Source organism: Pteropus medius, unplaced genomic scaffold (genome assembly GCF_902729225.1).
Source record: "Pteropus medius unplaced genomic scaffold, Ma_sr-lr_union100, whole genome shotgun sequence".
Lineage (NCBI taxonomy): Eukaryota > Metazoa > Chordata > Mammalia > Chiroptera > Pteropodidae > Pteropus > Pteropus medius.
The window spans coordinates 11,795,493-11,821,702 of NW_024346667.1; the positions used below are offsets into that span (position 1 = coordinate 11,795,493).

The 26,210-nt window shown below is 36.7% G+C and overlaps 1 protein-coding gene and 1 non-coding gene across 2 annotated transcripts; one reads left to right on the forward strand and one right to left on the reverse strand.

The window, feature by feature from the left end:
* Nucleotides 1-542: 542 nt before the first annotated feature.
* Nucleotides 543-22,115, forward strand: GYPA (glycophorin A (MNS blood group)). Its single transcript, XM_039876057.1, has 7 exons — nt 543-1,240; nt 2,779-2,861; nt 13,304-13,408; nt 15,477-15,518; nt 16,982-17,067; nt 18,539-18,617; nt 20,895-22,115. The coding sequence occupies exons 1-7, from the start codon at nt 1,149-1,151 to the stop codon at nt 20,900-20,902; spliced, it is 495 nt and encodes a 164-aa protein (XP_039731991.1). The 5' UTR covers nt 543-1,148; the 3' UTR covers nt 20,903-22,115.
* On the reverse strand, nt 5,924-6,054 carry LOC120613681 (small nucleolar RNA SNORA18). Its single transcript, XR_005655755.1, has one exon. It is a non-coding gene; the product is annotated as a small nucleolar RNA SNORA18 (small nucleolar RNA).
* Nucleotides 22,116-26,210: the final 4,095 nt, after the last annotated feature.

A 26,210-nucleotide genomic window follows, 5' to 3' on the forward strand; every position in this document is an offset into this window, starting at 1 on the left:
TTCCTAAGGATGCTATGGTAAACATCTTCTCAAAATGCAGTGTTTATGTGTTAGAAATTCTAGTGCCCAGCACATAAATAAGAAGAGGCAGTCATTTGAAACGTATTTAGCCCATCAGATATTCAGATATTTGCTATAACTCACATCAGAGCCAAGTGCCAGGGACCTCCTGGGTGCTCTGTAGATGACGGAGAAGAGATCCAGTGTTTGCCAAGATACCTTAGGGCATTAGGGCGTAAAATAGTGCACCAGCATGAGGGACAAAGAAAACTGGGTTCAACTCTGGTTCCACCTGTGACAGGCTGGGGAACAACAAAATCAAGTGACTTACCTCTCTTTGCCTCAATGTCCTCATCCACGAAATGTAGACAATCTTGGTCCCTGCCTCATGGTAATGAGGATGAAACAAAGTAATTAATGTAATGTACTCACTCCAGTGCCTGGCACGTGGTAAAGTATTAAATAAGTATTTAACTCTAATGATAATTATAGACTAGGGAACAAACTTGCGTATGCAATGGTGATTTCTGAAAAGGCGGGAAGAAGAGAAAAATTGCAAAAAACCAGAAGACCGAAAAGCCTCTCTAACTTTTTTCAAGTAGCAAACTATGAAAACATTTAGCTTGAAGAAAAAATAAAAAACAGAGTAGGTGGTGCAATGTTTAACTATATTCAAATATTTGTAGAGTTTTACACAGAAGAGAGAAGAGGTATTCTTTGTATTGCCTCAGGGGCAGACTGTGGTTACTCAATCAAAATAGACACATTATCCTTTGGGGGAGCGGGGAGGAACAAGAGCTGGAAAATCTTTGTGCATCTTCGAGCTGCACAAAATTTGGAAAGAATTCCTGGAAAAGAAATAAATTCTTCACGTCTACACCGGCTCAAGCAGGTAGTGGATTAAGGCCTTAAATGACACTTCATGAGGAGGTCATCGAGGACTTATGACTCTGAAGGCTCCCCTGGCATTCGTGGCCAATGCTGTCGTCATCTTTGCATCTTCTGAAGCCCTTCAAAGAAACTCTCTTGATGTGACGACTTTATAGAGTCACAGAAATGTATGGAAACAAGGTTGCTCCCCTTTATTCATTAGCTGAAGAGGGGAAGAAGATGAGGAAGAGTATGAAGAACATTAAATATTGTTGGCTATGGCAAAAAGAAGGGATCGTTTTGCTTTCTCCAGTAATCTTAAGGCTAAAGCCACTATCTCTAATTTCAGATGTCATCTGCCATATGGAAAGTAAGTTTTTTGTAAATAATTTGATACCCGGTCATTCACTCATCTGTTCATTCAGGACTTCTGTCAGGTTCTGAACACCGAGGCCAGCACAGTGAAGCTAACCAGTGTCCGTGGATGGGACATTCAGTTTCTGTAAGGGCGGGAGGGAGCCCAGACAGTTAGCAAAACGAGTCAATTATTAAAGTAACTGATAGTGAAAAATAAGACAAAGAGAATCAAACCAGGTAAAGTGATTATCATAACCTAGGGGCTGTTTTAGGAAAGGGTAGCAGGACGTTTTTCTCTAGGAAGTGACATTTATGCTGAGAGTCGAGCAATGAGAAGAAGCCAGCCTTGCAAATTCTAGGGGAAGGACATCGAAGAGGGGAAAGACAGGGGCAAAAGTTCTGAAACAGGAGAGAAATTAGTGCTTAAGGAATAGCCAAAATTTTTATTTGAAAAATCGGATTCTGAAAGTAAGAATTTAAGAATATAGTATTCTATCACTTCAACTAAGAAATTATGTCAAAAACCAATACCTTCTAAAGTTTCCTGATTTTAATTTGAAAAATCATGCAAAATTTTCATTTTAGGTCATAATATATTTATTTAATTGGAATATTCAAATGGACAGGTATTATTGTGTCTATTTTATTCATCAATGTCTCCCCAGAATCTAGCACAGTTCCTGACATGCAGTGGGATATTCATGGAATCGGCAAGGAAGAAAGGAAGGGAGAGAGGGAGGAAGAGGAAAAAAAGAATATTTTTTCATTTGATTAGGCAAAATGAGAAATCTTTGTAGGTAGAGCGTTACACTACCTACTAAGATGTAGGTAGTGCATCTTACTATATACACCTGCAGGCTCACTAGCTTGAAATGCACACACTTAGAATGACACAAAGAAACAAGGCATCTACTTTTTCTCCAGTGACCCAAAAAAGGAATCTTTCTGTCCATTTAAGTTACAGAAAGAGTTCTGAGCTGGGTTTCAGGGACCACAAGACTATATACATTTCTTAAAAGTAAAACTTGGGTCTTCATTTCTGTATCCCACACATTGCTAGGCGCATAGTAGGCACCCAAGAAATAATAGTTACGGAGATGACAACCAGAACTTTGCTGCCAACTATTTAACTGTGCAAAACCAATTAGCACCCCCGTGGGCCTCAGTTTCCTGTGCCTATTAAATAAAACACAGAATAGATGATATCTAAAATCCCTTTCATCTCTAAACTTCAATGAGCCCTCAAAGGTCAGCCTAAAATGAGCTAGAAACTAATTCTCAAACCTATAAATCTCTTGAGCTCAGTGTGAAATTGGGTTTTTGGAAAGCAATGGACACTCCACTATGAATTACTTTGAAGGAATCCTAAGGGACAGAAAAGAATGGACGGTATCTCAAAATTAGCTTACACTAACTCTAAATAGTGAAATTGAATTTAACATACTTGTGATAAATTTATTTTTACTTTGGTTTCTAGAGGATTATTGAAAACATCTATGAACCTATTTAGGAAGCACATTTTAAGCAATTTCCCCCAACTTGTCTTTATAGGTTGTATTTCTACAACAACTGTGGAATCCTCGGATACTACCCAAAGCTCTCAGTGAGTGCGAGCTCTAAAAATGAAACACTGGGTACGTTATTAACCAAAGCAAATGAGTAATAGATTTCCAGCCATTATTATCAGATCCATATATTTAATAAGTACCTATTTGTTTGGTTTTTATGATAAATGAACTAAATTAAAACTAAAGCTAAAATACTGAAAAAAAAATCTCAGGGTTATCTCTGGGCACGGGGATTGCAGGTAACTTTTTTTTCTGCTTTTTAATATTTTCTAAATTTTCTGCAAAGAGAATCATAACTTGTAATCAGAAAAAGTTTAAAAAATTTTTACTAGTAAACTGAACAAACACAATCCGTTTTCTAAGACGTCATTATCATTAAGCAATGCTGACAAATGTGAACAGAGGAAAACCAAGATAGCATTAATTTCATCATGGCTTATTACTACTCAAACAAAATGGGTTACAACATATGTTGAAACATATTTCAGGGATCTGGTAGAGAAAGAGCAATAATTGACTGTGAACATATGAAATAACCCATCATTCATAATTAGCCCATTTTCTGTTTTTGTATAGCTTGTTTCTGTTATGATACCCACGTTTCCAACGACCACACTGCAATAGCTAAGAGTATCAGAAAAGTGGTCCCATATAGAAATTCAGGACATTTCATTCACTGAGAGACTTCTATCACATCGTGGAAGTCGGGCAGTGCTCTGGGCTATCCCTGTCTCAAAAAGTAAATGACTCCCAGAATTGTAAGCCCCGACTCATAAGACATCGGAGCTCTTCTCTCAGTCCCCTAGCATCGTGCCAAGCCCCACTGCACAGTGCAGGAGAGGTCTGAGCCTCAGTACATGAAGAGCCCAGTCTCTTTTGAGAGTTTAGATCATTTTCCAATTCAGCAATTTGCTCTGAAGACCCAAAGTCAAAGGTCTGGCTTTCTCTCCGAGGTGTGTATAAGCCTACAGAGGTGTTCTTATATTTAATCATTTAATTAGGTAGAACAAGAGAAACAAACTTGCTTGACTCAGGGAAGAGAAGCTTAGATTCCTGGGAGTACCTGGGGGGAAGAAGTCAAGTTAAAGGTTTTCTGCTGAACTGTATTTCTTCCAATCCAATTTGAAAATGAGACCTCCTTATAGGTAACATTAAGCCTGTGTATTCTTAACTTCCTGTGATCTTAACTTGTTAATAGTCCTCAACCGTTTCCAAACAGGTAGCAATGACAGGTCTTCCATGTTACCTTTGTACCACCTATGTATGACCTTAGCTACTGGGAATCCAATGATACAAAAAACTTATCCAGTGAGAGAAAATGAGTTCTCTACTTTGCAAAAACCACGTGTGAAGAGAAAAGAAGGTTGGACTTATATTGTATTTGTTTAATAGGGTCAAGGCATATCTTTTAAGTTTCCACATATTTATTAAAGAAAAACGAGAATTTGATGCTATTAATAGTTCTTATCGAATACGTTCCACATACCGGGCACTATGCCAAGTCCTTTGCATAGATTATTTCATTTTATTCTGACAAGAACAATATGGAGTAGGTATAATGTCCATTGTACAGACAAAGAACAGAAGTTCAAAAAGGCCTAAAAACTTGCCTAAAATCAGCGAGCAGCGAAGCTGAGTGCAAAGCAAGGGGATTTGTCTGTTGCTCATCCTTAAGCAATGCGTTTTACTTCCTTCCCCAAGAGAGGAAAACAGTTCATTTCCTACTTTGCTCTCCAGAAATCAGTACTGTTGACATTTTGGGGCAAATCTTCCAGATTTTTTTCTCGATATGTTTATAAATAGATACTTAAAAATTGCTCTATAGTATTCTGAATCCTGTCTTTTCCTCACTCAAAGAGCATCTTTTTCCGTGTTAGTAAACACACTTGTAAAACATGTTAATGGCTTCACAATATTACATCGGATGCATAAACCATGGTTTACTTAGCCCGTGCCATGCTTTTGAATATTTAGGTTGTTCTTACTTTATACTCTTTTTAACAATGCCATGATGGACATCCTTGTAGACTCATCTTTCCATGTCAGAGTATGCACATTATAAAGGTTTTGATGAATATTGCCAAATTTACTTCTCCATCATAAATTTTGAGAGTATCTGCTTCAGCACCCTCTTGCCAAATTGTGTGCCAAAAGTCTTTTTTATTTTTGCCAATAGGACAAGTGAAAGATACAGTATATTTATGTTTTAATTTTTTTATTTCCTTGATTACCAGTGAAGGTCATTTCTCTATGTTATTTTTTTTTTAACAGCTTTACTGAGATGTAATTCGCATGCAATAGAATTCACTCATCTCAAGTGGAGGATTCAAGGCAGGAATTAGGGTGAAGCAAGTGAGGAACTCGCCTCAGGCCCAAAATTTAAGAGGCAACACAAACCTTAGTCATGAAAATAGATATTATATTGTAATGCAATACTTTAAAAATTCTAAATTAATTTCAAAAAGACCGACGTGAATAAAATATTAAAAATCTAAATATAGCTGGGATCCATCAGAATCAGGATTAGGGCGACAGGCGTGAAGTGAGGCGAGCCAGCGCCAGGTCTGGTTCTGGATTCTGGTGGGGAGTCGGGGAAGGAAAACTCATCTTAATCCACTCAGCAGCTGAGCCGAGTGGCAACTAGGATTCAGTCTCTTTTTTTTCTTTCCTACAAAAAGTACAAATGTTTTATTATGTGTACCATAGGCACAATTATTTTAAAAAATTTTTATTTAAGGAAGTTGCCATGTTGTGATTCCTTCCACTGTCTTAGTTCTTCCTGAGTCTTCGTCCCTTTTAAAAATAAGTTTTGCTTAATCCAGTTGTCACGTCAGACCACAGTTCTTTTAGTTAGGTTTCTTTGATCTCCACTTGAATACGGACATACTTCAAAAACTCCCCATCTGTAGTCGCTGGTACCCAACTCCTTCCGTTTATTTGAGGGACATGATTAGGATCCCAGTAAGTGGATCTGCCTAGTTCTCAATTTCAGACACCCTCTGAACATGATTAAGTTCAAATCATATCCACTCCTAAGCTATCACACCCTGGAATAGTACAGGATCACTGGTCTACATCAATATCTAAAATTTAAAAAAATTAACTATTACATCTTTCATAGTTTTGGCAGCTGTCATGTAGTTCCTTCCCACAGATTTAACACATAGTTCTGTGAGTGAAGGAAGGCACGTATTTAATCTATGAGGCATTTCCAGCAATGTAGGTCTACAGAAAAAGCCCCATCGGGATAGACCCCAACGGATTTGGTCTTTTTAAAGGGTGGCCATTGTTTAGGGAGTAGTCTTTTGGAGGACCCTGACAACAACTTGCTGTTTGCTGTAGCCCCTCCTCCTCAGTGGGCCCTGAACCCCATTTGTTGTTCCCCTAGTTCTGTGAGACCACCAAAATCTCTGATAAGCTTGACAGTCTCTCAGGCCCCACGTGCAAAATAGACAAATGAAAGCTAGTGGCCGATGTCACGCTCACCTCTCCACATTCCCATTCCCCTCCTCGCCCCAAGCACCCTTGTCCTGGTAGCCTCTGAAACCCTCGCTAGAGGCTTCAGATTTGCTCTGCTTTTCTACTTGTTCTGAACAGGAAGCTTGGTTTGCAAAAAGCTAGTCTGCCCTGGCTGGAAGCCAGAAATCTTATCTCTTCAGATGAGTTGTAGAATCCTTTGGAAAAGTTATCCAGCATACAGCGTCAAAATATTCCCAGTGTTACTTGGTTAGAATAGAATTAAATGAATAAGATTAGCTCGCAGAAAATAAAACATTTTATAGTAGTAAATCTTTGAATAGGGAATATTTCATATTTTTTCATTGAGTCGTATCATCTTTAATGTCTTCCAAAGAGTTTGAAACAAATCCTGAAAAAAATTACTGTAGTAAATGTCAGATAAATTTATTATATTTTATTTTTTAAGAGGGATTTTACATATCTCGTTATCTTAATTAAAACGTGTTTCATTATATTTTAAAACTGTTTATTGGTGGCCTAAGACAGATCTATTGTTTTATGTATAATCATTTTATAAGCGACATCATTAACCTTTATTTTAATACAATAGTTGGTCTTTCTTTCAGTTTCCAAATTAGGCAATCATATTCCCTACAAAAATGATCATTTTGTTTCTTTGCTTGAAATAAATATTTATAGCCACTCCTTTACTTATCATATTGCATTTGTGAGAACTTATAAAACAATATTATATAATGATCATGATCACAGTCATTCCTGTCTTGAGTCTGTCTATATTAGTGTCACACCATTAATTATGATGTCTGCTGTTTTCAGTAAATAATCCTTATCATGTTAAGAAATTTCCCACTGGTCCTGAACTAAGGGATTTAATCAAGAAAAAATATTGAATTCTATAAAATACTTTTTCTGCATCACAGTTGAAACTTTGGATGTTGACTGCTATAGCTTAATGATTTGAAAATAAATTTCCTAACAGTTACGAGAGATGATATCTGTTATACCAATTCTAACAGGAACGCTTCTTAAACTTTTGGGTTTTTTTTTCTTTAGGAATGCCTGTTAATCTTATTAGTTTCTCTTGATATCATTGTGTTTTTATTCTTCAATATGTCGAAGGGAAGATTTATATCAATGAGTACTGTAATATTTCATTGTTTCTATCCTGGTATAAATCACTTGGCTATCATAGAATATTCTTTTAGTATTGTGCTGCATTTACTATTTTGTTTTAAGATCTTTATATCTATATTTGTTACACATAAAAGTTTTCTGCAATTTATTTGTGTATACAGATGAGCCTCTGCTATCGAAAACCTAAATAAATTTTTGCCCATTTTATTCAAAAATAATTTATTAATCACTACTATATGCGAGTTGTAAGTATGGAAGATATTTAGAAGTAGCTGTCTATTCCAATTGCACTAGAAGAGGGTTTTTTTATTAACAAGAATAGGTGAAAGAATATGATAAATTGTTTTATCGTATTTCTTTTCTCCAAATTTTCATTTTGAAAAATTTTAAGCACATGGAAAAAAAATCAAAGAAAACTTAAACAAATTTTCAAATAGTATCTTCCTTGATTTAATAGTTGTGAATAATTTGCCATATTTGCTTTATCTATTAGTATATAAATACATATACTTTTCTTGTATCATTTGACAGTAAAGTACAGACATCATGACACTAAAGATTTTAACATGCATCTTCTAATAAAAAGGACGATTTCCTAAATAACCACAATTATTTTTAACATCTAGCAATATTAATAATAATCTCATATAATAAAAATTTGCCTCTTGGTACAGATCTCAGAAACATCTTGTCAAGCAATTCAGCGATGTCACTTAAAAATGAGTGTATGGGAATGTGGGGAACACATGACAAAGTTTTCCCTCGTTGATTTATTACCCAAAAGAAGTATACGTCAATCACTTGTGATTGCAAGGCAGATATTTTTCAGATTTTTTCAGTGTTTATTTGTTGTTTTCTTGATCTATCACAATTGGAGAAAACTATTAAATTTTCTTGCTGCTATTCTGCTAATTTCTTCTTTGGGTTTATATTTCCTGTTGCTACATTATTGGCATATAATGGTCCATATTTACTTAAGAATCATTGTGTAACATATCCTTTAACAATATAAATTAGTCTTCTATGTCTTTTTAAATGCCTTTTCCTTTAATTCTACTTTGTCTAATATCAGAGTTATAGTTTCTGTTTTTGTTTATTTTAATCTGTTTAATATTCTTTTGCATTTTTTTTACACGTTTTACATTCTTATGTTTTATTTGAGTTCCTTGTGATCTAGTATATACTTGCTGGGTTTTTATGTTTTCTTGTTTATTTTTACTCAATCTAGAGTCCTTTGTCTTTAATACAGAAATTTAATCCATATGCATATCTGAATTCACGACTGACTTTTAGTATCTTTTTTATTATCTCTATCCCATACTTTATTAAATGATTTTTTATTTCTAATCTTTTGATGCTATAGTTTATTTACCCTTATCCTCTTATACGTTTTAAAGGTGGATAGGACACTTGTAATTATCCATTGGCTAACTTTACGTTTTTAAAAACATACTCTCTCAGAACTCCCAAACGATTTTAATGGTTTAACACACATAGAAACTTTAACTGTTTTTATGGACCCAATACAAGCTGAATAAGATTTTTCTGGGCTGGAGCCAATTAGCCAACAGCTCATAGGTGCCTGGAATGGATCTCAGATACATCATGGACTCTTGACTCCCCCAGCTCTCTGGAGACCAGGTACTCAGATAGGGTATATAACCAGGTGTATCAACCTCAAGATATAGTCAAGTCTCATTAAGACATAGTGAATTACACTGCAACTCATTGTGCAAAGAGACGGACACATAAACTCATATGTATGAAATAAAATTTCGCAAAAGAAAAACCGTCTTTACCATGTGTGGTGCAGTTCGATGTACTCTCTTCTATTTCACACAATTTAATTTTTTAATGTCAGCGACGACCCAGTGAACTGATTTCATGCCCTTTAAGGCAGGAATTAATTCTCTTGACTGCATTGTGGAATCATCTGAGGGGCTCTAAAAAGTACGATGATTGAGTTCCACAACCAGAGATTCTAATTGCACGAACGCAGGGGCCAGGAACCTATAGCCTGTGGGCCAAACTCAGGCCACTGTCTGGTTTTGTACAGCTTGCAAGTTAAGAACGGTTTTTACAGTTTTAAGTGCTTTTTAAAAAATCGAAAGAAAAATATTTTGCAACATGTAAATATTATATGAGATTAAAACTTTAATGTCCATAATTCATTCTTAAAACACAGTTATACTCATTCATTTATGTTTTGGTTTACCTATTGTCTATGGCTGCTTTTGCTCGTAGACAGAGTAAAAGGGTTGTAAGAGAGACTGACCATGTGGCCCACAAAGCCAAAAATATTTATTCTTTATCCCTTTACAGAAAAAGTTTACCAACTCTTGCACTAAGGGATCCCAACCTGCAATTCAAAAACTCATTTGTAGACTGAGGATTTTCAAGCTAAGTTTCTGTGGAGTTCCTTAAAGCTGCCCTCAGTAGGCTGTGGACTTGGGGTTTGAGAGTCCAGGCCTGTAACCCCATTTTCCACCAGAGCTGTTCCACCATGTTTCACACACCAAGGAGCCTTCTCTTGAAAGTGCCTACAGTGAAACCCACTGGAGGAGGAAAAGAAGTTTTCTCAGTCAAAACTACAAGAAATACCAACATCGAATGTGGCAAATTGTATATGTTGTTATTTCTCAAGCAAACCAGGCTCATAGCGAATTGTTTTCTGAAGCTGTTCTAGTTCTAGATAAAGGTGACATAAGAATCTCGTGTTGGACACCCGGCGCGCTAACTGCACTCATTAACAGGCTGTGCCTTTCTTTAAGAGCTATTGACTGGAGAGTTCAAACAAAACATTCACAGCACTACTAGGCTCAAATGTTATCATGCCAAGTACTTAACCCTTTAGAAATTTCAGTTGCTCTAAATCTTAATTGGCTACTTTGGCTTACTAAAACCCTTCCAAAATGGAAAAAAAAAAAAATGAGTGACAACAGACAGATGGACATCTGGCTATATTATTACACCTTGACACAGACTGAATTTGTCAAGCCTTTTGTTCAAGAGCAAAACTAAATAATTCCTTTAAAATATTGCTTCATGGCAATAGACTTCTCCAAACATCATTCAGAATAGGCAAGCTCCCCATTTGTATGTTCGTTCCATATAAAACAGCAAGGTTTAGCAGAAAAAGCATTGATTAAAAATCAGTGGATGTAAGTTTTTGTTCCAGTTTTACCACAAATAAGCTGGGCAGAACTTCCACATAGAAATTTATCGATCTGTTTTCATGGTCATCGCAATGGTGAAACACTCTAACACTTAGAATATTTAGTTTTCTGACCTGGAAACTATTTAAGGCATTTAGTATGCCAGCTGTACTCTGGTAAGAGTTTGTTTTTGGAAGATAAGACTTCTATCGACTGTAAGTCAGGAAGGAACTGAAACCAAGCCAGCAGCTGTATAAGCTGACTTTATCATTTCATGACAGGAGCTCAGCTACTGGAAGTTTCAGCTTCGAGCAAACCTAAAGGGTATTTGTCCACCATTGCATTTCACCGTTATTCTTTCTTATAACATTCCACGTTAGAAGTGGCGACTGTTGGGGAAAGCCAGGTGGTTTTGCGGATAGAGCATAGAAGAGAATGTTAGGAGGCTGGACCTCCATTCCCAGTTGTATCTACTGTGTTCTGGACACATAGGTCTCCCCACTTTCTTGGTTCAATGGGAACAGTGGCAGGGGTCCTCTAATGCTCCCTCCCCAACACACAGACATCTCAGGCCGGTAGAGTTCTCCTGAGCAACTGTGAGGTCAGGGCAGTGAGAATAAGAGACAAAAGAGGTGAATGTTCTGGAACAATTCAGGTGTTATGCAAGTGTAAATTGTGAGATGATAAAACCATGTAAATTTGGAATATTTCTGACTTGGGACTGTGGAAAGCATTTTGTGTGCAGGGCGTAGTGTAGCCTTGTAAGGGTTTGCTTTTGCAAGATAAGACTTTCATCAAATGCAAGGCAGGAGGGAACAAAACCAAGCAAATTTGGAATATTTCTGACTTTGAATATTTAACATTAGAATATTCATTCATTCATTCATTCTACCCTTCTAAAACCTAAAATTATGGGATTCAGTTCAGGTAGCAAATATGTACTTTACACAAAGCACTGAAGCAAATGTCATTTCAGTGTCTGGAGACTGAAAAAAATGTTTTAATTAAGAGTGTGAGGCCTGGCTAAATCCATTCTCCTATTTTATTTTACGCTAATTTGCCACTGGATCTTTAAACCCTTGTCAGTCAGAGCAGTTTGCCAGCCTTTGCCCGCTCGTTGCCCCCTCGTCTCCACGTGAACGCGCACACCCTCTCCTGTCTCCGTATTTTAGCCCCTGCTTTTTCTCTACCTTCATTCTTTCCCTTCCACATTTCCACCTAAAACTCAACCCACCCTTCAAGATTCAGCCCATGCTCCATGGCAAGGTCTTCAAAGTGAGCTTTTCAGAGCCCAGTAACACCAGGGAAACGTGTAGTGTTGGCCCAAAGCCCATCTGTTGCTACGAAGCCAGATGCTGGACCTATCTTTCAGAATACTTCAAGGTTAATATGCCACTCTTGCAGAAAGAGGCTGCATTTTTCAGGTAAAGTCTGGATGTGCTCTTGTTGGAGGAGGGGAAGAGAGTAAGAAAATGACCCTCATGTTGATATTTCTAGAGCAGAAAATAATTCTCTTAGTGTCTCTAGCAAGAGGACACTGAGGGCTAAGAAATACAAGCAGTACAATAAATTGGTGTGAAATGATTATCAAAACAAAGACTGTATAATTATTATTAAAATTCTAGAGCTTGGGATGTGTGAGAGTCTCAAGAAATTTAATTGTCTTTTTTGTGTTTGGTGCATCCCGATGTTCACCAATTAATAAGTTACAACAGCAAAGAAACCTTGCTGATGAGATCTCAACCAGGCAGAGAACTGGGAGAGGGGAATAATATTGGAGTCAGCAGAATGAGATCTGTCCTTACCAGCTGTGTTAATCTGGGTTAATTATTTAATATTTATGTAAAGTAAAGAAGTTGGATTAGACATTCCAAGTGACCCTGTAATGTAAAATGGAAAAGTACATTCTGAATTAAATAGGACAATATTTAAATTGACCTTTAATCTGAAAACACCGCAAACAGACTTGTTAAAAGCTGATTCAGCTACAGAAATCTAGAGGCCTGGAGTACAAGAGAAAAAGGGGAAAAAAAGAAAGAGAGAAAAAGAAAAAGCAGGCAAGACACTCTTCTTATAATCCAGTCCCTAAGAGGGTTAGGCAAACTTGTTGTTTAACGGTTGCAAATTTACTTGGTTGCTTTCTACCTAATTGATCCAACTGAAGAGTCTACTGTAAAAAGCTCTGTTTAAATTAAATCCACTTAGTCACAGAAAATTTGCAACTTTGCATAACTAAGTACGTCCACAGATGTCTATTAGCTGATTAGGGCCTGAGGATCCTGGGAGAGCCAGATAGACGTGCAGGCTGCTCTATCAAGTGCAGCGTTACCACATTCTTGGTGGGCACTGGGAGTACATACTGTGGAGCTCTCGTTTCCTTACCTTGAGATCTGAAAGTAGCTGAAGCATCTGAGGATGTATAAAGAAAGAAAAGAAGTATGAGTGAGGAAACTTAGAATCGATTCTCCTTCTATCAGGGTAGAAAAAATTTGAATTTAAGAGTGTCTCTGTTAGTTTTAATTTTTACCGAGAAAGTCGGATTGTATCTGGGAGATGAGAGAGGGAGGCACGGAACATGTTCTCAAGACAATGTCCCCAAGTTATGTAAAATGCCAGGCAGAGGCAGCCTCAGGAGTGGCCGCTGGGGAAGATGTGGGACAAGTTTGTCTTTTGTGATATGCTCTGTGGCCTACTCAGTCACCTCCTTCTTGATTCTGTCTCACCTTCTGTTTTATACAGATGAGGCGACCGCACAGAGCAAAACACCAGCCATTCACACTGCTGAAAATGAACTGGAAGAAGAGTTAACTACTAGAAGCCAAGTCCACACAGAACGGGGAACAGGTTTGTCCATATATTAAAATAGCTGCTCTGGAGTTATTGGTATGATGCAACTCTATTTAATAGGACCTGTCCCTTTGATGAAACTGTGACAAAGACTGAGAAATAGGAACTAAGGAGACACAGTCCCTATTGCAGAAGAATTCTCACCTCTGGAATATCTCACAGAAATTATACTGTAGATTAAAGAAATTAAAGCAGTTTAGTAAAGTACAGAAAGGGTGAATGTGACCGTGAAATCGTGGGCCAGATACTGGGAGCCGAAAGTGCAGGGGCGAGGAGGGCCTGCAGGGGCGGTGAATCCAAGTGGGGCTCGGCTGTCCCAGGGGCTGAGCCTGAGTGAATCTCCCCAAACGGGGCCCACAATACTGATCTCACAGTGTTTCTCTAAAGACGAGCTAAGAAGATGTATGTAAAATTGCTTGGCTGGGAGCCTGACACATCGCAAGTGCCTAATAAATGAGAACTGTAAACCTAGCTGAGAGCGGAGATAAAGGTGGTCAGGCGGCAGTCACTCCTTGGTTATTTCTCTAGGGAGAAAATGACTTTATAAGAGCAAGCGGAAGTAAAACGAAAGAGGTTCTCTTGTAGGTGGGGTTTTAGCTGGATACTCCAGAATTTAGAATAAAGCCTCGAAGAAGACTTAGAGTGGCTACAGGATCATTAGCTAATAGAAACATTGAGAAAATGCAGTGAAATACATGGAAACGACACATTTTAAAAGAGGCCAAGGGAGGAAAATAGGACTAGTGCTTGGAACTAATGATTAGGCTTCTGGGTCCAATTAAACAATTTCATTTTCAAAGTGATTTCGAGGTGAAGCCAACATGATGGTGTCAATCCAGAAAGTATTTAAGGCCCAACTACAGACACACGCACAGTTTTATATGCCATAAATCCTACAAATAATGGCTAGCATGGTAGGGCATCATGCTAAGAGTTTTCATGCATTATCTGATTTGATTCTCATAGGAACCCAAAGAGATAGAAATTATCATCTTCACTTGCCCAAGAGAATACTAAAATGCAGAGAAATTAAGTAGCTTGTCCAAGGCCGCCCAACTAGGAAGAGGCTAAAACTCCATCTGTCCTATTCCAGAGCTCACACACCAACCACAGCTATCAACAGCCACAACGAAGAGGAAGACAAGCCCAAATCAACCTTTATAAATAACTGCTACGGAATGACCAAACACAACCGAGTCCTTGACTATGTGACACATGATCGTGCAATGTGTTATTTGTAATAATTAAATTCAAGAAAATCGTGTGGCTGTAGCAGTAAGAGGTTTTCAGGACATAAAATGGCATTTGGAGAGAGAAGAAAAAAGAAACGTAAAATGCAGACTGATGGGGGAGGTTGGCTCTGGCAGAGCATTAAGGTTGCTGCAGTAGAAACTTCGGGTAAAGAATTTAGGGGGACTGTTGATGACAGCTCAGATGAGACACAAGAAGGATTTGGATTCAGCAGGTGGCGGTAGCATAAACCTGGAAATTGATAGCAACACAGTCTCTTTGGGGTTGGCCTGAAGTTGATTTTGGGTGTTGGCTCAATGTGTCTCCTTTCTGCTTACCATTTCTACATTTTAAAAAAAAATGTACTGTCTATAGCCATGCGGCCCCAACGTGTCTGATCTCGTTTGATCTTGGAAGCTAAGCAGGGTCAGGCCTGGTTGGTACTTGTATGGGAGACCACCTTGGAATACCAGGTGCTGTAGGCATTAAAAAAAAAAAATGTACTGCTTCTTGTAGAAGTCAATAGGGGTTTCTTCCAATATTTTCTCATACTCTTCCCTTCAGTTAATGAGATGGTTTGCTAATTTCTGACCATGAAAACTTGTTGGGTAGTTGAAAGTAGGTATCAGAATATCTAGTGTTAATTCTGTGTTAATTACTGGTGTTGATTCTGACATATTACCTCATCAATTTTACTAGTTAACTGTTAAAAGTTGAGCAATAGCTCCTTAAACACAGTTAAGAAAAAGAAACCCACTGTGTAATCGAATTCAAAATGGTATTTTTTAGACATGACCTATGTATTCTGACTTATTTTGAAATTTCATCTTTTTAGGAACAAGAGGGCAGCAATTTGCCCACACTTTCTCACAACCAGGTATGTTAATATTTGGCATGGAATGACAATCATTTCATTATAAATTATGCCTAAAAAGTGTCGATTTTAAAGACAAAACAGTATGTTAATAACTTTAGTCACACAACTTTGTAAAGGCAAAAAAAATACTCTTTTTAGTTGAAACAGGCATTTCTTTTCTTGAACATTTTGGAAATAGCAGTACATAACTTGATGATAATTTTTTTTGTTAGATTTTTTTTAGCTTTCTAACCAATCATGGTTACTTAAGAAAAGTCTGTTAAGAGTTTTTAAAACATTTGAACTTCTCTTATCCCTCCTGTAAAGAATGTAAGAAACTTAAAATCATCTAATTATTTGCTATCACTTCAAAAATAAATATAGACCATTCACGTCTCAATCCTAATTCATTTTTGGCCCTATGCTACCACTTGGGGGCTCTCTTCCCAGCCCTTTATAACTGGGTACCTCGCTTTCCCCTTTAGGAGCTGCTGTAGACCTGACTTGAGTTCATATATGTGCCTATTTCTGCATTTCTAAGCTTTCCTTCACACTTGGCCTGTATCCATACTACTTCACACAAGAAAAAAACAATAGATTGTAGAACCGAATCACTAGCTCATAAATTAAAGCTACGTGGACAGGAAGGCTAGGCAATACCAATGAGAGAAAAAGTTATTTTGAGTTTTTATCAATAACGAGATTTTTAAATATAAATTAGCCAAATAAATAAGCCGTTTTACCTGTATGTCTTGCCTTCAATTTTATTCATTTGGAAGCATTACAAATACTATGAATATGCAACAGCACCTCTAACTTAAAGTTTGTTTTATTCTCAACACGTAAAAGATTTGAAAAATACTTTTAGTGATTATACTACAGTATATGCATAGGGATACTGTGGAAGGAAGAGAAGCTTAGAACATAGGTGACCTGAATTATGGTTATAATTACTTCTAACTAGTTGTCTCACCTACGATAGGTAACTTAAACTCATTAGACTTCTCATTTGTAAACTGCTTATACCAGTTTCCTTCCAAACTTCTGATTCTATGAGCTGCCCAATACCGTTTTGTACATCAAGACAATATTTTCTCTCATCACTTTGAAACTATGAAGGACTCTATGGTTTTTCCCATATTGGGGTAACCTAGCTGTCATCCAAAATTAAGCCTGTGAGGCTCTGTAAAGAACACTGAACTTGGAGATGGAACCCTCAGATCTTGGTTCTGTCAGTTGTGTGACCTTGAACCAAAAATTTTACTACTCAGAGTTTCAGTTTGTCACATGGTTACCGTGAAAACCTCATTTTTAAAAAGATAAAATATAGTAAAGTATATTATTAATATAATAAAAGTAGATTAATTTCTTTCTATAAAAAGGCAAAGTGATATTACTCTGATTTTACCTGTTTTATTTTTCAATTGACATGTGGTAGTTTATTTCACACTTTTGTAATTTTCTGCTCTCTTTTTCTCCCAAAGTAATAATAGTCATTATTTTTGGTGTGATGGCTGGTATCATTGGAACTATACTCCTTGTTTCTTATGGCATTGGCCGCCTGCAAAAGGTGAGAATCCAGTTTTTAATTTTACTGTAAATACTGGTGTGAACATCACGAGGAGGGTTTATTCCTTTGGGTTCAATTAAATTCAGAGAAACAAAATTGCATAAAACTTCACCTTTTTCAACTGAACACAGAGACGTCACTGAGTTACTCAAGCAGAAATTTTCTTTGTGCATTTACCCTATAAAGGAATCCCCAAATATAAACCTATCCCTATTTCCCAATGAAAGAGCCTCCAAAGCTTTCATCTAACTTGATTTAACATCTTTTGATGTCTATAGATGAAATAGTCAATAATGATAATGTTTAGTTTATTTAATCTGAGTATGAAAAATATTTAAAATAACATGATATATTTACATATATATAAATCACTTTTTTCATTCTCGTATTTCCTGAAACAAATATTTCAAACTTCGCCCATGAATTTTCCAGCACGAGTGATTTTTTTCATCACTAAAGCTCATTTTAAGTCCATAGGACAGGGCTTCCCCGAAGCATATAACTTGACTATAACCTTCCATTTAACGTGTTTCAGACATAACATTTGTGCATGTATTTATAACGCTGTAATTGGAACTGTAATCTGAGATCATGGAGAGTGCAATCTCAAAAGAGCAGGACAGTTGAGTTTTTTATTCCTCTTCTTCTTGATCTCTCTTTGTGATCTCCATGTCACTATGTAGATATTCTTTTAAAAAGGCCCGTTTAGAGAAGTAACAACATTAAAATGGTGGGGCTATAACCAGATTGATGGCAACTCTACATTAAATTCCTTTTCTTTTTCTTTTTTTTCTATCTCCATTAGGTGACTTACATAATCATCTAAACCTACAATCAATTATTATTACTCTATATAAATGGATCTTCTCTAAATAATACTTTCTTACTAAAAGTAAAGTAATGAAAAGCATTTGCTCTAATTCGAGTGATTCTGTAAGGACTTGAATGAAAGATGATTTCTCTTGTCTGTAGTATAAATATTGAGGAAAAATTATCTCCTTTTGTTTGGACATATATGACAAACTGAGATGTCTTCTCTCTTGATGGATAATCTAAAGTCTGAAAAAGTCGATGAAATACTTAGTTGACAAAATTCAGAGAAAATCTTCCATATGGATGTAAAAGAATTTGGTCATGGTCCATATGACTAAGAGATATTACTTCTTTTTGAAAAACATTTCCATGTTAGCTTTTATGATAGTAGGGAAATATGACAGAGTCAATGTTTGGGGTAGTAATTCATCTATGGAAATGACAAATACTATTTAGAAATACAAATACAAGTTTATATCAAGTTTGTAATTATCTATGAAACAATGACTTCTCTCAAAAAAAGAACTCCACAAAGTGAATTTTAACCGATGAGAACCAACTTTAGCTAAAAAAATTTTTCAGTCTGAGGCATTTTTCTATATAGTGTCTTAAGTTAATAAAATTGCGACATTAATATTTTTCTGGGTTTTGTTTATAGAAAACTTTACTTCAGGAACAACCTCCATTTTCAAACGATGAAGGCCCTCCTTTAAGTTCTGTAGAAACAGGAAATCCAGGTCGGTGTCAATATCCTTATTGCCTTTTGTCTTTTGGGAAGGGAAATAAATGATTGAGTTTCTTCTTTCTGAGCTGGGAGGGCTGTGCTCAATTAAGATTCATTTATATTCTATTTTATCAATGCTATCTCTGTAACATTTTTTTAAAAAAATGTCTGCAGCATAATGAATTCTCTCAGGCATAAAGTATCCTTAACAAAAAAAACGGGAGACCAATAACTGCAAGTAAAGCAAAAACTAAGTTCTTTTGTGTACTTATTTTCCAAACTGCAAAGTTGTTTAAAGGAGACCCTACAATAGGTATAATTTAATAGCCCCAGATCTGGACCACACCTGGATTTGAATCTATAATCCCACACTTGTAACCTTGGGCAAGGTACTCATATGGAGATAATGATAGCTGACATGGAGAGACTTCAATCTGGACATAATGATAGTGTCAGTCTCATAGAGTTTCATGAGGATTAAATGAGCTACGAATATACATCTAAAACAGTTCTTGGTCCTAGTGAGTGCTGGAGGCTATTAACTAGTATCTACAGTGCAGGCTCCATTCCTAAATGACTTCCTCCGAACAACTGGCTGGTCACCTGGCCCCTTGTTTTCATTTCCATTTCCAGCTGCTAAGTAAATGCACAACATGCGAAGGACTGCCTGTATATTTTGTTTGTCGGAAACAGTATTGACTCAGGCAATGTTTTTTAAAAAGAAAGTTCAGCCTTAAAAAGTGGCAGATTTTTACATTAAAAAACATCCAGATGTTTGTACTCCCTTATGGCAAAAAATAAAAAATAAAAAAAATAACCTGTAATCTTGAACAATGCTGGGGCCTCTGAGAGAGGTCCATAAGAGCTGATAAATGCTTATTGTGGGCTGGGCACTGCACTCACATTAAATATATCAATATGAGTCTCTGTCCTCTAGAAGTCGAGTGTCTAGTGGGGAAAGAGAGCGGGGTCATTGCAGTGATGTGTTTTAAAGCGGCAGAGGAGACAGCCTCTAAAAGAGACTGGAGCAGGTAGAAAAGGGTTCTGGAGACGGAATCACCTGAGACAGTGTTTAAAGGAGAATCGGATATTCTCAGGGCAAGGCATTTGGGCAGCATGACCAAAGGCGTGGAAGAAGACAGAGCGTGGTGTGCCCAAGGAGTCATGTACATCTCCACATCAATAAGCTTAACGCTTTGGTTCTCTCCTCCTGTCTCAAATATATGTCAAGGCAGTGGAAAGTCAGATGAACCAAATTTTAGGCTTTTTTAATTTCATCACATGTGACCAAATGAAGTTATTAAATGTGACTTAATAAGTTAGTGAAATGGGTTTTAAAATCTGATCCCACCTGACAAGAAACGTTAGAAAACACGTAAGATTATTTAAAAATGGTTTCAGTTCTATACTTATGGAATACTGCTCTGAAGTCATTTTATAAACCAAAGGCAATGAGAGGTTAGAGTGATGGCGCCATCTCACCAAGAACTGGAGATGTTAGGGTATAATGCATGAACTGCTTTAACCTTCTTGAACTTGCACATGATTTATTTTGGGTGGGTAATGATAATAAGTGAATCTGCATCAGCTGCCCATGGTAGTGGCCACATGTGACTCCCCAATCCACTTCTCATGGGATAATGCTTGGGATGCACAGTTCTTATGATAATCCAAAAGAAAGAAAACTGTGGGAAAGCTCTTTTCCACAAGAGCGAAGACTCTTCTCATCCCTTTCACACACTCTCCCACACTAACTTCAATCCAACCTTCCAACTGAAAAAGATGGAACCTTGGATTTGATGGAGGAGACCAGTCCAGTCTCCTGCCACTTCCACATCCTAGAACCAGAGAGGAATTCAATAGAGAGTTTCTGTACAGACTTCTTGTTCACGTCCAAGAAAAAAAAGTTATTCCCGAGAGAGATTACAGACTAGAGAGCTTGCCTTAACTTCGAAACACGCACATATATAATTCAACTCACTCACCACTACATTCTGCCCCTACACAAGTTGTTTGTCAGTTTCTATTCTGTGTAGAAAGCAGGAACAAGGCAATTATGTTTGTTTCTTACTAGAAGCTTTTAGAGCAGATTTGCTAAGAAATTCTATATCTCTACACATAACTCTGATAGTCTGAATGAAAATTCATTTCCTAACAATTATATGCAAGGACAACTCTGTAAGAATGTAAAATTCTGAAATGTATTTTATTCATTAATTTCCCATTGTATTTAAATATAACTATGTCTCATACTATTGTTTTATTTTTTTTCTCTATAATCCTTCTACAGAAATGTAATCAATGAGAATTTGCTCATCAAGCCAAATTTTGGAAGAACTAAAAGACACAAGACTTCAGTCAAGTGAAAAATTAACATGTAAATTGGACACACAAATCAATTGTATACCTTCCTAAATTGTACAACTTCAGGATGAAAATTTCATCATGATGAGTCCAGTGACTCAATGACGGAAAATGTCTCTACTCGTTAATATATCAAAATAAAGAACAAATATTTCCTTTCATGCTTGCTTTTCTGTGTTAGGATAATTTTTAGAATTGATTTGGAATTCTGATCCAAAACTTCAGTAGGCATCAGCTGTAGCTCTTTAAGACTGATTTATTCTATGCTATTATATTTTAATGATCATGCTATTAAATGAAAGGCTTTTCATGGGATAGAGGAAATTTAAGTTCTCTTCTCATACTAAACTTCTGAGTCTATTTCCATTGTTTTAAATCACTTTAGGAGACTCTGAAATCCTATCATTTCCTTCATTGCTGAACAAGCAAAATATGGCATTAGATTAATGATAGTGATATTTGTCATACTAATAAAGTTTGTACTTAGAAATGCCTTGCATACATACATACATACATACATACACATATGTACATATTCATAGATATATAAAATACACTCATATTCATCCTTGAATGCATAAATCAATAGAAAAATTTTTCGCTTTAAAAAAAGTGAGGTGTTACATATGTATAAATGGCTCATTTGAAATAATTTGTCTGACAGCAGAGCATTAACTCCTTCAGGCCACTGACTGATGCTTTGTGTTCCACTGGAAGAGTTACTTAGGTAAATGCTCAGAGGATCCTGAGAAAGAAAAACAATCAATGACTTTCCCTTGCAAAAGAAACTTAACTCTGTAAGTGCAACATGTCAGGATGTGCAAACTTGACATGCAGGTGAATGTTTGAATAGTTGACCATTGAATTCTTTTTTAGTGTTCTCATTTAAATTCTTTAATCCATCTAGTTCTGGTTTCTTTTATTAATGAAGCTTTGGAAATTGGTTTAAATAATCTAAAAGAAATTTCTAGATATGAGACTAAGGCTTCGTGACTATATAGCTTTCATTCATTTATATTCAAACTTAAAAAGCAGTATAAAAAAAGAAGTACCTTCTTGTGATATTCTGTTTCCACATTAATACAAATTTATATTCTTTCCCTTGTGTGATAATTAAATGAATAATATTGTGTACATATTTGGGCCTGGCGACTTAAATTTATTTTTTAATAAATTAAAACATTTAAATCTTAACCTACTTGTATATTCAGAGTGTTCTTATACTGAATCGACTATTTAAAATAAAGAATAAAAACAGCACGTTTCTGTTGGTGTATATATTTTTAAAGTAGTTTTAATAGTATTATTGGGTTAATTTAAGAAAATGAATGACCCAAGCACCAAGGCAATTTTAAATGTACTTTTTTCAGTAAAAATAAATTGTTGAATCAAAAGAGAACAAGAGGCTAACCTTATCTCTAACGATTTACAAAGCAAAGATAGTAAGAGATTGTGCCATCTAGATCAGAGCAAGAGAATTCAGAGAATAATTAAAGAATTGCTTTAACCTCCTCGAACTTTTGCAGTTAATTTATTTGTACTTCTCTCTATGGACTTTTCACATTTAAATTTAATGTTTATGGGAAGAAATGACCTTTACTCTTTTCATATTTTTATTATTAAATCCGCGTAAGATTACAATAAAGAAATCTTACTAATGAAGCCATCATGACCCCTATATATAGTCTGTACTGAATTTCTTAAAATTGGGACTGGAGTAGGGGATGGGAATGAGGCTGATTAGCAAATTTTATATTTCAGGCCTTGGGTGTTTGCTCGTGGAAGTATGAGCGAAAGGTCTAAACCTGAGAGGCATTGTGAAGGGAGAATAGAGGGAGCCAAGAAGTGACATGGTGAAAGGGGGCTTTTAGTGATGTTGATTGAATAACTGAGTAAGAGCCTCTGGTTTATTCTAAGCACTTATCTTATCAAATAAGAGCCAAATGTCATTTGGCAAAAATCAACACAAAATTCTACCCAATATCATGCACAGGCCTGTGTCATTTGTATTGCCTAACAGTGACCAGAATAGCAATGGGGTCCACCCAGCTTTTGACAGAGGAACAATAGAAGAACCAATTCCATAGAATAAATTGTCAAGGACACAGGGGGCCTATCTTAACGTTTTCTTTGTTGTAGCCTATGGGTCTTGTTCACTCAATATAATCATTATATTGATAAAATTATTAATGTAGCAAAAACATCTCTTAATGAAAATAGATAAGGCATCCCCAAAGGGCAGGCAGGGAAGGCTCTAGGGAGGCACTAAATAACAAACTAAGAACGCTTCAATCTCCCACGCCTACCTTCTCCTCTGTCCCCGTGTGAACAGGGGTGCTTGTCACAATTGTCAGACTTGACAGATCCCACAGTCTTGAGGAGACAAAGACAAAACACGAAAAAAATCACGTCAAACAGTCCCATGCCACGACTTTGACCCTAGGAAGTGTGGAGAGATAAAATCAGTTGGAATTCTGTTCATATTTCTGTTTTTGGAAGAACTTTTCAAAGTGCAAAGCCAAGTGCATAGAGAACAATGGACGCTTCTACATCCTGGGCAGGAGTCTTCATGGTTCTTGCCCATCAGATTCTCTCACTGCTATGGACAAATGACTGATGTGTGTTTCTGCTGAATCCTCCAAATCTCCAAGTTTTCTAAGTCTGTACCCCAAGTGGTTAGTACTAATTCTCAGAATTATCATGAGAAATGAAACCCAATACTATTTCTGATTTAAAATACAGTAGAAGCATCATCTATGAGTGTGCCACCATTGGCCATGTGACCTTCTATAGTAAAAGAAAACAAGTCAATATGAATTATACACCAGAATATCACTTTGGGTACTAGACTTTGAAAGTCCCTCATTTCTTCAGGATGAGTAATCTATTTACTAAAAAAATAAAACCTTGAGAGAGTGATGCCATCACCTATTTCAATAACTTGTATAGTATTTCACAATTTTACTAGCAAATTCTAGGAAAAACCTATATTAGGCATGTAATATATTGGCTGCTTTTGACAAAATCTGGAAAATGTCACCATTATGTCTTTATGATTTTTTCATTCTTCTGAAACATTTGCAATCATTAGCTTTGCATCTAAAAAGAGAAAGCGTAGATGCCAAAATCATGAGCACACTTTAGCACACAGATCTCATCTGATCTGACTTTTCCCTTATGGTCAACATGACATCAGACTTACATATTTTCTTTCAGGTTCATTGATGTGTGCTTATGTAATAGTGGTCTTGGTTCAAACTTGAGGTGACTCACTTGCAACATTGCGAAAGTGTCCCTAGGTACAGGAGCAGATGGATATGTTCTCAGATGTAACCCAGAACATTAGGAATATATGGCCACTTGGCTCATTTGCCCTCCCTACTTTACAGGTTCAACATCCTGATATGTGATGCTTGTTCTTTTGTTAACAATCTGGTGTATGGCCAGTAGTATACTACAACTACCTGAGGGAGTAACAGGGAATAACAAACAGGAAATATTGCTGCTCCCCATGGGCTATGTGTCTGGTCGATGAGATATGTTGAGGCCAGTTTCATGGAACCTATTTAATGGTGATTCTTAAAATCAGAAGTTTATGGTTTAGTCAAGGAGAAACTGATGGACCATTCGCTTTTTAATAATAAGACTAGAGTTTAAAAGTTAATACCAAATGTCTCATGTCATCTTCTAGGATAGAGCACAGCCAGAGACTCAAGTTAGAATATTTGACAGTGTGGATACTGATGCTCGATAAGCCCACCTCCTGTGGTGAAGCAGCCAGGATCTGATAGCCTGTCCTCTGCTGCGCTCTTTCAGGTACACGTCCAACTCACATTTTAACAATACCCTCAGTTCCCTGCTCCATACCACTACTCATGCTTTGTAAACTGCCTCAAAGCAGATTTTACTTCTAAAATGGCAACTGAAAGAGAGTGGTATATCTATACAATTTATATCAAGAGAAAATGCAAACAGAGTATTTGGAAAAAGGAGCTTAGACTATCATCAGCCCATACACCCTCCTTTGCCGGGGGCCAAACCTCGAAATGAAGAACAGCCAATTCTGAGTTCCTGGCTTTATCTCAAGACACAAGTGCTGGTAAATACAGGGGCACTAGTATTCAACATATCACCCTGAAACGTTCTAAAAAATCCACCTTCACTCCGGACTTGCTCCCAGGTAGCAAGGCTCATAGAAATTGTAAGTATGGATCCTCAAAGCAGCAAGCACCATGTGCATTTTGGGAAGTGCATTTGGTGTCTTATTCCTGAGCTGCATCATATCACTGTCTTCCTTTCTATCAGACTTAATGTCTGTATCTCAGATGAGAAAAATGATCCATCTGTAAGCAATGTTAACAGCAACTAAACAGTAACTCCCTTATACAGTTATGCAGAAGTCTAAACTATCTGCTGAAGTTTGAAGGGCTTTCTCTGCCAAGTTTAAAATTTGAGAGTAAGAAAGAGCAAGTCACGGTCAAAAGTTCTGTAACATTTATTCTATTTAAAAGGAAACAACCAACAGGCATATTGAGATGTACTGACAGGGTGCATCAGAACGTCTGAAGAATTACCTGAGTGCTTAGGACATAAATTACAGAGCCCCACCCACAGAGATTCTGATCCCATAGATTGTAGCATGATCTGAGAATTTGTTTTTAACAAGCTCCCAGGTGCTGTCACTGCTGCTGGTCCTCAGATCACATATTGGAGGAACTCTTGGGATGTAGTGACTTAAATGATACTATAGCAGGTCTTCGAATAACGTCGTTTCATTTGTTTTAACACTGATGGGATGTTTTTACCAATTAGCCCATGGTAAATTGGGTTCATTATGTCACAGACTTAAACGAGGACTTACACTATATTAAAACTCACTAGAGAAACCCCTGGTAAACTATCTGCATATCCAAAATTCAAGATAAAAACATTTTCTTTGAAATACTATCGGTCTGCCTCATAAAAAAGAAAAAAAATTCACGTTATCCTGAAGTTACATAAATCTGAAGATACCTGCTAAACAGCTATTAAGGTTTCATTTTATTTTGCTTTGACAAAATGTGTTTAAAACAGTGCTTTTCACATTTTTGTGTGCATATGACTCACCTTTGGGGACCTTATTAAATGCTGATTCAAATTCAGCAAGTCTGGCATAAGGCCTTAGATTCTGCATTTGTAACAAGCACCCAGGGGGAGGGTTTTAGGGCATATAGCTAAAGGCCCAGAGATTACTGTGGTATAT

Excerpts from the sequence above, each read along its gene's own strand:
- GYPA (XM_039876057.1), top strand. The coding sequence starts at position 1,149 with ATGGCAAAAAGAAGGGATCGTTTTGCTTTCTCCAGTAATCTTAAGGCT. Across the intron at positions 13,409-15,476 it reads CCACACAGAACGGGGAACAG|GAACAAGAGGGCAGCAATTT; the intron begins GTTTGTCCATAT and ends TCATCTTTTTAG. Across the intron at positions 15,519-16,981 it reads CCACACTTTCTCACAACCAG|TAATAATAGTCATTATTTTT; the intron begins GTATGTTAATAT and ends TTTCTCCCAAAG.